Genomic DNA, 13,906 nt, shown 5'->3' on the forward strand with positions numbered 1-13,906 from the left:
TATTTTTGGAAATCCTAAAATATATAAAATATTGCAATACATCCAAAGAAGCCAATAAAAAAAAAAAAAAAAAAAAAAAAAGAAAAAAAAAAAAAGATAAAAAAAAAAAAATATAAAAAAAGAGAAAAAAAAAAAAAAAAATATGAAGGGTTCAATATTCTTACTCTTTATTTTCCAAATATTTAAATTTTCATCAAGTTATTCACATTATCCACATAAAAACCAGTTTTCATTTTATTCACCTACAAGTTTATCATTTACATCTTCAAATTTCTCAAGTGGTAGTGGTAGTGGTAGTGGTGGTGCTAGTGGTAGTGGTGGTGGTGGTAATATTGGTAATAAATACAATAATGAAAATAACAAAATTAATGAAGAGATTATTATTTCATGTATATATGATGACTATTTAAATTTTCAATACCAAGATTTAAGTAAGATCAATGGTATTTTAATTAATGGTTTCAATAAAAATAGTACGAGTGATATATTTGTTAAAAATGTAAACTCTCAATATTATGATCAAAGTGATAGTAGCAATAATTTTCATTATTTTGATCAAGAGAATAATAATTTATCTCCACAATCTCAATTAAATAAGGAATGTCCATTCAATTTAAAGAATCCAATTCCAACATTTTCAAATTCAAGATATTCAATCAAAATTGATAAATCATTTGATGTTTCTGATGAAATCACTTTAGTTTCAAAAAATAATTTCTTAAATTCAAATTCTGTAAGTTGTTTTCATTTTTATAAAATTTTAAAAATATAATCTTCAATATTAATTTTTTTTTTTTTTTTTTTTTTTTAAAAAAGATTTCAAAATTAAAATTTAAAGTTTATATTCCAAATAAAATTACCAATAAAATTAAAATACAACTTATAAATAGTTTAACTGGAAATAATGGTCCTAAAATACCATTGTTAAACACAATTGAAAATAATTATTTAAAACCATTCCCATGCCATCAATGGTTAGATGCATTTATTTTATTTAACGAAACCAATTATTATAATAATAATAATAATAATAATTATCCAATTTTTTACAATGGTCTTAAAATTACAAGTAGTAATAGATCCCTTGATAACACTTGGATTGACGAAGTTTATATTGATGAAATTAAATTAATTTCAAACAATAATAAACACAATAGTAATAAAAATGATAGAAAAAGAAATATTGATCAAACCAATGAAATTTATGATAAAATAAATATCAATAATAATAATTATAATATTAGAAAATTATTTAGTATCTTAGATGATAATAATAATAATAATAATAATAATAATAATAATAATAATAATAATAATAATAATGAAATTATTAATAGTTATAATACAATTAATTCAAGGGCTGATATTGCATTAGGTGGTAATAGTGATGATCAAAGTGACATTTCATACTCTATCATTTGTAATAAACATATGAATGAATTGAATAATGAAATCAAATGGAGATTTGAAGAAGGATCATCTAGTAGTTTAGTTGAAACAGCTAATGGGAATTTAATATTGGAAGGTTCAATTCATAGTATTTCAAAACATCAAGCTGATTATAATTTTAATTGTAAAACCAATTGGAAAATTAGAATTGAATTTTCACCAATTATCGATGATTATCAATATAATGGCAGAATGGAATTGGCATCATTTGCATATACTAAAAATGGTGGTCCAATTGATACACTTTATTGGAAATATTATAAATTTGTAAATGGTTATTTAAGTGGTTTAGATTGTAATCAAGGTAAATTAATTCAAATTAATAATAATAATAATCATAATGAAAATAATAATGGAATTTTACAAATTGGTATTGGCGCAAATAATAAAAATGGTAGATTTGGTTTATCAGTATATGGATTACAGTTATCAATTGATAATGACAATACTTTTAATATTAATGTTGATTTAAATAACCAAAATAACCATTTATCTAATAATAATAATAAAAATAATAATAATAATAATAATAATGAAGTTTTAGAATGTAATTGTCCAATTGGATTTATTTGTTTAAATGATGGAACATGTAAATTAAATTTTCAAAATGATGTTGATGAAGAATATATAGATTGTTCAACATTACAATGTCCATCAGGGTATGAATGTAAACTTGATAAGAATTCAAAGACTAGAGGATGTATTGAACAGATTGGCCCACAAAATCTTAATCAAACTAATAAATGTTTGGGTAATTTAAAGTGTCCAGATGGATTTGGTTGCTGGCATAATTCAACTGATAATACTTTAAATTGTAAACAATATAATAATCATAAATTTGATACAAATGTCATCGATAGTGAAAAACATAGACATCATTGTAGAAATGTTGATTGTCCAAAGAGTCATTACTGTAAAATTCAAAGAAATGGTTTACCAAGATGTTTCCCAAAAGTTAACCCATGTGAATTTGTAAGTTGTGATTGTAATCTAGAGTGTAGAGTAACATCATGTGGTGATGCTAAATGTTTTGCACCAGAGGAATGTTGTGAAGGTAAAGCTTGTATGGACACTAGAAATTATAGATGCGTAAAGATTAATGGCGTTGATGAATGTGTTAGAATCCCACCTTTGAAACCATTACCACCCCCACCCATTTTCTATGAAACACCATCACCAACATCTGCACCACCCACTGAAACACCATCGCCAACTGACACACCAACTGATAAACCAACTATACCACCAACACCAACACCAACACCATCCAAAGAAATTACAGATTGTAGTCAAGTAATTTGTCAAGTTAATTATACATGTTTTGATATACAAAAAGGTGTTGGACCATTTACGCCAGTTTGTATACCCATTAATTATTGTGACGAGTATACCACTAGATTCGATTTACAAGGTTATGTTTGGTTGGATGACAATGAAAATGGCTATAGAGATGTCAATGAAAATGGTGTTGAAACTGAACCAATTGGCGTAGAGGGTATCTTTTGTAATTTGGTATTCAGTACCGATCATTCACCCGCAAGAAATCATTATGGTGATATCATACCAGTATCAGTTACAAATTTGGATGGTTTCTTTAGTTTCAATGATGTTGTACCAGGTTCTTATGTTATCGATTTCTATAATATCAAAGGTTATCATTGGACTCTACCATTCAATAGATACTTTAAGAATAGTAATTGGGTTAATAGTGATGGTACTTCTTTACCATTTGAATTACCACAATATAATGTTTCAAATCCAAATTTCATAATTTCACCACAATCCAATTTAATTTCAAAATCTATAACTCTACCACAACCAATATTTTCAACTAATGCTATAGTCACTGTTAATAATGATGGTTTCGATGAGTTAGGTAGCAGTGGCAGTGGTAGTAGTGGTAATAGTGGTAGTAGTGGTAGTGGTGGTAGTAGTAATGATAGCACAGAATCTCAATGGTCATCAGAATCAGAATCATCAGCATCTCTAATTACACCATCAAATATCTGTCAAACTCATTTCACTGTTTCAAATATACTTGCTGGTCTTATTGTTGGTCCACAACCAACTCCATCCACTGATATACCAACAACAACAACAACAACAACCTCTACATCAACAACAGGTCCAATTGAACCAACATCAACACCAACGCCAATAGTTGATGTTATTGATTATTATGGTATTGGTAAACAGGTATTCATCGATTTCAATAATAATGGTATATTTGATAGTGGTATTGATAGACCAGTATCGGGTGTTGAAATTACATTAATTCAAAAAGGTTTCAGAGCATACAATCATAAGGGTGATAAAGTACCAACAATAAAAACCGATACCAATGGTTTTTACTTTTTCGATGCTCTTGCACCTGGTGTATATAGAGTTTCATTGAATAATTTACCACCACATGGTTATACCAATTCATTGTTAAACAAATATCCAATTGATACAAGTTCAAATACAAGTGCTCAATTCATAGTTTATTATCGTGTGAAAGATAATATAAAATATAATGCTTCCGATTATCCATTGGCATCAAGTAATATTAAACCAAAGCTTGCACAATATATTAATTCATATGTCGATTTTGCTTTAGTACCTATTAATCCACCGATTGCAGTTGGTGATACCGTTTACTTTGATTCAAATCAAAATGGTAAACAAGATCCATTTGAAAAAGGTATCAAAGGTATTCAAGTCACTCTAAAAGATTTAAAGAATGGTTATGAATATAAAACCATCACAGATGATAATGGTAAATATTTATTCGATCAAATGATTGAAAGTGATAATTATCAATTACAATTCTCTGTACCAAATGGATTCCAAGTTGTCGATCATCCAAATTCAATAAAGAATGGAGTTTACACAATGGATACATTTCAATTATCTTCAAGTACCACTCCACCAACTAATGCTTCATTAACAAAGGGTGTAGTTGGTAACAAGAAAGTTAATTCCGCTTATTTCGACGATTCAAAAGATGTACCATTGTATTTCGAAAATTCTTATGCAATTGGCCATCAAGCTTTTATCGATACAAATTTAGATGGATTGTATAAAAATGACCTTGATAAACCATTACCTGGCGTTGAAGTTACTTTGGTTAATGCCGCTTCACCATCAACTCCAATTACAAATATCTTAGGTCAAATTGTTAGAACTGTTATCACTGATGCAAAGGGTTTTTATCAATTTGATTTCTTAAAGCCAAATAACTACATTGTTCAATTTAAACCACCCACTGGGTTCAAAGTTACAAAGCCACCACCAAACACTGCAACCTATCCAGAATTAGGTTCATTAATAGATACAAAATCATTTAAAACACCATCATTAGATATTGTTACCTTATCGAAACCAAAGAATATAGAATACATTCGTCTTAATGTTCAAGCTTCAAATATTTTCGAAAGTGTAAATGCAGGTTTCTATATTCCACCAACATTTTCAATTGGTCATAGAGTTTGGTATGATACAAATGCTGATGGTATTATGGATCCAACTGAAGAGGGTGTACCTGGTATTGTAGTTTCACTATATACTGATAAGAGTGAACCCGCTTATGATATCAATGATAATCTCATCATTCCAACGATAACAGACTCTAAAGGTTTTTATTTATTAACCAAAATTCCAACAGGTAATTACTTCATTTCATTTAGTAATCTACCAAAAGGTTACACTTGGACCAAACAAAATGTTCTCACACTTGATTCAGTTGGTTATGATTCACGTCCAAATGTTTTCACAGGATATACCTCTTTGTTTGAAATGTCAACAACAAGTCAATTGGTTAGAACTACTGTTCCTTCTGACAACTCACCAGATTTCTATATAAATCCAATCGAAAATGCTGGTATCATCAAGGGTAATAGAGGTCTGGTTATTAAATACGCAGTTGGTAGATACATATTTTATGACGATAATAGAAATGGAATTTTAGATGATTATGAAAACGGTGTTGGAGGTGTCATTGTTCAAATATTCACTTCAGCTGGTAAACCTGCTCTTGATTTTAATGGCAAGGTTATTCCACCCGCTGTAACCGATTCAACAGGTCGTTATATCATTGATAATTTATCACAAGGCGATTATATCATTCAATTTTCAAATATTCCAAATGGTTATAACTTTGAAAATTTACCACCACCTTATCCAAATTATCTCAATGGTAGAATTGGTACATTTACTCTTTCGCCATCATCCTCTATCAATACAACAAATGTTATTAAAAAATTCAATCCTCCAAAACCTAATGGAGGTAAAAAAGTTTCATTCAGTCATAGTATCAATCAAAAATCTAGGAAATTATTAAATGATGGAATAATTGGACAAGACACATCTGTTGATTTATCAAATGTTATAGCTGGAGGTAGTACTGTCGATGGTGTTGACATTCCAAATGTTATAGCTGGTGGTAGTACTGTCGATGGTGGTACTAGTGTTAATGGTGGTACTGGTAGTACTTCAACAACAACAGTTTCATCATCACCATCATCATCATCTGATATTGGTAGTAGTAGTGATATCAGTAGTGAAGTATCATCATCGTTATCATCATCGCCATCATCATCAGAACAACCATCAGAGCAATCATCATCATCATCAGAACAACCACCAGAAGATTCAATGGAAGAATATCCAGTTCATTATTATGAACCTGTATTTGAGACAACACCAGGTAGTTATCCATTGGATAGTATTAAAGCAGAAAGAACAGATTTAACAAGAAATGCAGCAATTGTAAGAGCAGCACCATATGCATTTGGTCAAAAAGTATTTTTCATTGATAATAATGGCAATGAAGTTGGTGTACCAGATGTAACGGTAACATTAGTTAATTCAAATGGTTTCCCAGTGACAAGTATTAATGGTGTAAATATGGTACCAACAAAGACAGATTCAAAGGGTTCATACCGTTTCAATTTATTACGTGCTGGTTCTTATCATGTTGAATTTTCAAATATTCCAATTGGTTTTTCATTCTTTGACCCATTATCAGGTAAAATCGATTTCAATCTTGTAAACACTGATCCAAATGTACGTGGTGCAATACCAGCCGATAAAGTACCAAAAGCAACCTATTATGATCAACATGTTAATCTTCAATTGAATCCACCATTTATCTTTGCAATTGGTACCCGTGTTTGGAATGATACAAATAAGAATGGTCTCTATGAAATTGCTGAACCTGTTTTCCCAAATATTACAGTTAGACTATTTGATCAAAATTTACAACCAGTACTAGATAATTTTAACATTCAAGTGGAGCCAACTGTAACCAATGCATTGGGTCAATATTATTTCGATAATTTACATAGTGGTTCATATATTGTCAAATTCGAAGTACCAACTCGTTATTATTTCGCACCACAATTGAAATCAATTGAAAATTCCAATGGAGTTGGTGTCAATTCAAAACCAAATAGTCAAGGTTATACAAGTGTTATTTCACTCTCACCAGATTCATTGGTTGAAGCTCCACCATCAGATTTTAATTTCACCATTAGATCTTTAGTAGGTAATTTCCATATTGATGCTGGTTTAATTTATGATGAAAATTATGTCAAGTCATATGCGGTTGGTAGATATGTATTCTATGATCTCAATGATAATGGTATTATGGATAGTGGTGAAATGGGTGTACCAAATGTTACCGTTGAAATATTTAATCCAACTGGTCAACAAGTTTACAATATCAATGAATTACTAATTGGATCAACAACCACAGATTCCAATGGTTATTACCTTTTCGATGAAATTCAACCTGGTAGTTATATCATAAAGTTTAGTAATATACCAAATGATTTAATGTTTGGAAATAAAACAAAACCAAATTCAAATACTGGCCTAACTGAACCATTCTTATTATTCCCAAAAGAACCTGCTATCAGACTTGTAAATAGTACCACTGATGTTGGTGTAAAAGCTCAAGCAGTCGATTTCACAGAGAATGCAGGTTTAATTAAAAAGGTAACATTTGCGATTGGTCATTATGTTTGGTATGATATAAATTCAAATGGTCTTCAAGATTATCCAAATGAACCGCCAGCATATGGAGTTCCACTTAGATTACTTAAATGCAATTTGATTGGTATAACTTATGATACTTGTTTCACAGTGATAAATACAACTACAACCGATCAAAATGGTCTTTACTATTTTGATAATTTATCACCCGGTTTATATAAACTATTATTTATGAATCAACAAGGCATTTTCGAAACTACAACTCCTTTCGCTGGTAATGGTACAAATGATAGTAAAGCAATCGATGAAGCTATCACTGGAATTAGATTATCAATATATACAAAGAATGTAACGAAAACAGATTCAAATCTTGACCCAATGATAAAGGCACCCTTCATTGATAGAACATTGAATGTTGGTATTCTAAAACCACCAATGTTTAGTATTGGTCATAAAGTTTGGTATGATACCAATAAAAATGGTAAAATCGATCTAAAAGAACAACCAGCACCAAATGTAACCATTTATCTCAAACGTGCAAAAGAGGTCAACTTTGAATATTCCTTTGATCTCTATGGTAAACCTATGATCGCTAAAACAAATGAAACAGGTGATTATTGGATCAATAATATTCCACCAGGTCTTTACATTGCAAAATTCTTTCCACCAAATGATACAAGATTCACCATTCAAATGAATGATAATAGTGCAAATGTTTTCGGTTCTTCATATGCAATCTATTTGTTCTATAAAGTTCCAGGTATTCATCCATACAATTTAAAAGTTGATATTGGTGCGGTGAATGCAAGTTATGTTTACTCAAAAGTTAATGCAGGTTTATTAAAAGGTTTAGTTGATATTCGTCTTTATGCAGTTAGTGGTTATGTTTACAACGATACCAATTCCAATGGTATTAGAGATCCCGGTGAAAATGGTGTTAATGGTACAATTGTAACATTATTGGATATAAATGGTAATACAATGGTTGATGCTGATTCTTATCCAATTAATTCATATACAACGGGTCCTGATGGATACTATAAATTCGATGATTTCTCATTTGGTAAATATATTATAACATTTAGCGGTGTACCAGATTTAATCTATCAATTCTATAAACCAGATGATCAACAACATTTAAATCATTCCACACTTTCAAATATAACAATTTGGTCACCAGATAATCCAATGGTTGTAAATGCAACACTCAGTGATCATGTCAACGCTCAATATATTCTTAGAGAACAAAATAAAGGTATTATTAGAGTGATCACTTATGCAATTGGAGGTAAGGTTATACCAGATTTTAAAAACACAACATATAAGGATAGTGGTTACGCGGGTGGTGCTGTTATAGTTCAATTATACCGTAACAATTCAATAGCAACAGATCTTCGTGGTAATCCAATACCATCGGTATTGACCAATGTATTGACTGGTGAATATCTTTTCGATAATGTACCAATCTTAGAGGGTTATCAAGTAATGTTTTCAAGTCCACCACCAGGTTGGATTTTTGAAAAGTATAGAATCACTCAAACCCCATTCATTCAACTTGATCTTTTACCATCATTCAATTTACCAAAATCAAATCCAAAATTAATAGATAAGAAACTTTATCCAAATATCTTTGCAACCTATGGTGTATTGGATCAAGATACTATTATCTCACCCACTCTTTTTGGAATTGGTAAGAATACATTCATTGATGTTGAAAATAGTGGTCTCGAATCAATACCTTTAATTCCATTAGGGGGTGTAGTTGTAACACTTTACAATAGTGTATTCGAAAGAGTATTTGATGCATTTGGTAATTTGGTTAAAGAGAAAACCACGGGTGAAGATGGTGAATATTCTTTTGAAGACCTTTACTCTGGTCAATATATTGTTCATTTTGGTTTAGTTGAAGGTTATTCATTCACTCAACAGTATGCTGGAACAGATCCTGAAATTGATTCGAATGCAAGTCCTGTAGATGGTTATTCAGAAATCATTCAATTAGATTCAATGAATAATGAATTGATTTTAATACCATTGGAATCTAGAAACAACACATTATTCTGTGATCCAACAATTGATGGTGGTTATGTTTCACTCTCACCTCAAGGTTTCATTAGTGGTATGACATATATTGATTATAATGCTGATGGTGTATTCACACCAAATTCACGTGATAAACCATATCCAAATATTACGGTTTCAATCTACACTGGTGATGATAGTAGATTAGTTGCAACCGCTCAAACTGATAAGAAAGGTTTTTACTCATTCTCACATTTATTCATATCCACTCAATATCAAGTTGTTTTCTCAGGTATTCCTCAAGGTTATTATACATCATTCCAAGCTGATACTGTACAATTCCCAATCGCAACAAAGACTGGTGTAAATTTAGGTATCATTAAACCATTGGAATATTGTCAAGATGATATTAAAATAATTACAACTTGTTTTGTTCGTGGTGATTCAAATGATGATTTACCAGCTGTCGTTCAATTCCCTTATACTGCTTATTCCGATTTGAATGGTGATAATGGACAAAAAGTTGATCTAGTAACAATGAGTGAAACTAAAACAGTTTATGGTCTTGGATATGATCGTAAAGAGAATACAATCTATCTTTCGCCATATAAAAAGCAATTTTCTAGTTTAAATTCAAAAACTTCATCAACTATCTTTAAGAAATCATTATCAACAGGTGCCCTATCAGCTTATGTAAATTTAGCAACAGTTTTAGGTTTTGACTTTTTAGCTCCAAATGGTAAAGTTTATGGTGATTCTCAAACCTATCGTGTATTATTTGGTGATTTGGATATTATTGGTGATTATATTTGGGTTACAAATCTTTATAGAAACATTGTAGTTAAAATACCATTACGTCAAACTCCAACTAGAGAAAACATTAAATTAGTAAACATCACTCATAATTGTGGTCCAGATCCATTTAGAATCTTTGGTTTAGGTTATAATGGTTCCAATGTATTCGTTGGTGGTGTTTGTGAAGGTTCAGTTTCGAAGGATATAAGAAATGTAATTGGTGTAATTAAAGTGATTAGCTCTGATGAAACTTCATTCTCTGATGTTTTAACAATTCCAATGAATTATCCACGTGGTCGTTTACAAACTAGAATCATGTTTTTAAATGATATGACACCCATTTTCTCATCGGTTCAAAATTCAACATGGCAAGTTTGGAATGATACAGTGGGTAGTTTTAAACCTCAACCACAGATAACCGATATTACATTCATTGGCGATGGTGGTAATATGGTAATATCAATGAAAGATCGTGAAGCTGATAGTCAAAGTGTTACGCCTGCAGGTGATATATTAATGGCATGTAAAGATTCAAATGGTGTTTATCAATTGGAGAGTGCTGGTGTTTGTGGTGGGTTAATTGGTACAAATCCAATTTCAATTGGTACAATGATTGAACAAGGACCAGGTGGTGGTGAATTTTTCGATGACAATTTTAGTGATCGTGATTGGCAACATGATGAAACCACTTGGGGTTCTTCATATTATTTACCAGGTAGTGGTGAAGTCATTGGTGGAGCATACGATCTTTTATCAACCAATGAAGCAATTGTAAAACATTGGTCAGTCTATAATGGTCGTGTTTTATATGGTTTCATTTTAATTCATGGTGCTGGTTTAGATTATGTTTTCAATAAAGTTAATGGTTTAGGTGATATGGATGCAAATTGTAGATTACCAAATACTTATATTGGCAATTACGTTTGGTATGATCTAAATAAAAATGGTCTTCAAGATCCAAATGAAAAAGGAATGGCAAATATTACTGTTCAATTATTTAGTGCCGCTAATTCAACATTCATTAATTCAACTCTAACCGATTCCTCTGGTAATTACAATTTCCAAGTCATTTCAGAGTTTAAATATAGAGTTCATTTCGTTGCTCCAAAAGGTTTCACTTATTCTCCTATCGTTACTGTTAGTAGTGATCCTAATGATAAAAGAGATTTGGAAAAAATCAATAGTTTACCTGATTCAAAAGGTGACGCATATTTCTTTGCTAATGGTAATGGTGAAAATACTCAAGATATTGATTGTGGTTTTATAAGAATTTAAAAAAAAAAAAAAAAAATCAAATCTCGGAAAGTTAATAAAAAAATAAAAAAAATAATTAGATTATAAAAGTAAAATAAAATAAAAAAAAATAATTGAAAACAAATCTAGGTTTAATCTTTGTTTATTTATTTTCTTTGAAAAAGATTTTTTTTTTTTATTTTTTTTTTAATTTTTTTTTTTTTTAAAAAATCAGTTGAGGAAATTATTTTTCCTTTTTTTATTTTTTTTTTTTTAATTTCAAATCACTGCGAATTAAAAAAAAAAAAAATGGAATATAATGAAATATTATTTTGGAAAGTATTTCATAATAAATTTATATTTAATATTATAATTGAACAAATTTCAAATGATCAATTAGAGTATGAACGTATTGAATTATATAAAATTGGTAATAGAATTAAATTTAAAGATATTCAATCATTGAAATTAATTGTATCAAAAAAACAATTTGAATTATTAAAATGTAAATTAGAACATAATGATTTCATTTTATATAATAGAGAATCAATTGATCAATTAATACATTATGCACCAATTGAAATAATAAAATTATTCATAGAGAAATATAAAATCAAACAACAAGATCCGCAATTAGATAAATTGAATGTAATGATTGATTTAGTACTCCATAGTATAAAAAATAATAATTTAGAATGTTTAAGATATTTTTTAATTGAATTACAATTACCAGTTGAAAGAACTGCATTTGAATATACCTTAAAAGAGAAATCAATTGAATTCATTGATTTAATATTAAACTCGAATCAATTTAAATTGGAAGAATCTACAAGGAAATTCTGTTTAAAATTAATATCAAACAATTCAAGAAATTTCAATGACCTAATTGAATATGTAATTTATAAAAGACCAGAATTAAATTATTTTACAACTAAATCAATAGTTGAAAATTTTAATCAACAAAAATTATCAAAATATCCAGGTTATTTAAATACTCCACAAATTTTAGATTTTTTTTTATTTTATAAAATCAAATCAAAAGAAACAAAATTAAAATTATTAGAAATGGGTTGTGTTTCAACGGTTAAACCAGAATTTATATATTCAAATAAATTAAAACCAACCAATTGGAAAGATTATGATGAAGTTGAATTTTACCTTTTTATAATTTTAAAACTTGGTGAACTTGAGAAATGTATAGCAAAAGATACAACTTTAGCAATTATTAGGAATGAATTTGAAGGGATTAAAGATTGTTCAAATTTAAAAACACAGGATAAATGTAAAAAGTTACATGAATTAATAATAATTAAATTATTTCCTTATTTCTCATCACATATTTATAGAGATTATTTTGAACTTTATGATCAACCTATACCAAATTCAGATTTTCTTTTCACTTTTCAAATTACATTTTCAACATTTAGTGTAAATGGGTTAAATTATTTATTAGATTTAAAAAAAAAAAAAAAATCAATTCAAACCACAACAACAACAACAACAATTTATATTAATGAAATTACAAAAAAAATAGATACAAATAATGAAAAAGAAGTTTTAGAATTTTTAAAAATATATTTTAAATCAAAACATTTACTACCAGAACTTAATAAAGTTTCAATTGATAATATGTTTTTACATGTATTAAATCATTGTTCAATTGAAACTTTAAATGAAATTTTAAAATTAAAACCATCATCACAAGATGATATAATTAAAGGATTTTTAAGTGGTTTTTTACCAGATAATAATTTTCAATCATCAAGAGAAAAAGCAGATGAATTTATTAAAACAATTCATATTAATAAAGATAATGATCGTTTTATTTGGTTCTCTGAGAAATTAGTAAAGAAATTATCATCAACTGCAGAAAGAAATTTTATTAATTATAAATGTTTAAATTATTTGAATATTTCAACGAAAAATCATGTAGACTTTTTAATTGAAAATAAACCAGAAACTGTAATAATTCCATTAGTTAAAAAATATTTTGAAATTGAAAGTTTAGAATTAATAAATTATTTTGAAAAGAAATTAAATCAATCGAAACCATCAGCAAATCATTATTATTATCTTTATTTTAAATCATTATTTAATGGTGATTTTAAAACTTTTCAAGAAATTGATGATATTAAAAATTTAAAATTGGAATTCCAATCAGCTGATTTCAAATCAATTAAAATTAATGACCCATTGTTGATTGATAAAGTCATTGAAAATATTAATAAAAGTAATCTTAAAAGTTTAACAAGTGATTCAAAAATTAAACTTTTTAAATTCCTATTAAAACAAAATGATGAAAAATTACAATCAAAAGTAATTGGAAGCCTACAGTTTAATTTATTCCCATTAGAATCAATGTTAGTTTTATTAGATAATATATTGGATGTAAACATTGAAGCTTCAAATGCAATCATTAATAATTTAGTAA

The 13,906-nt window shown here is 28.5% G+C and overlaps 2 protein-coding genes across 2 annotated transcripts in view; both read left to right on the forward strand.

Annotated features, from left to right (window-relative positions):
- Positions 1–142: 142 nt before the first annotated feature.
- Positions 143–11,517, forward strand: colB (colossin B; the record flags this gene model as incomplete). The annotated part of the gene is made up of 2 exons (XM_639159.1): positions 143–733; positions 817–11,517. The coding sequence occupies 2 exons, from the start codon at positions 143–145 to the stop codon at positions 11,515–11,517; spliced, it is 11,292 nt and encodes a 3,763-aa protein (XP_644251.1).
- Positions 11,518–11,784: 267 nt separating this feature from the next.
- DDB_G0274219 (hypothetical protein) overlaps positions 11,785–13,906 on the forward strand; it is a gene marked incomplete at both ends in the record, with an annotated part of 3,540 nt that continues 1,418 nt past the window's right edge. Inside the window, one exon of the mRNA XM_639160.1 lies at positions 11,785–13,906. This exon is cut by the window's right edge and continues 1,418 nt beyond it. Within this exon, the coding sequence (XP_644252.1) occupies positions 11,785–13,906 (2,122 nt within the window).

This window comes from Dictyostelium discoideum, assembly GCF_000004695.1.
Source record: "Dictyostelium discoideum AX4 chromosome 2 chromosome, whole genome shotgun sequence".
Classification (NCBI taxonomy): Eukaryota; Evosea; class Eumycetozoa; order Dictyosteliales; family Dictyosteliaceae; genus Dictyostelium; species Dictyostelium discoideum.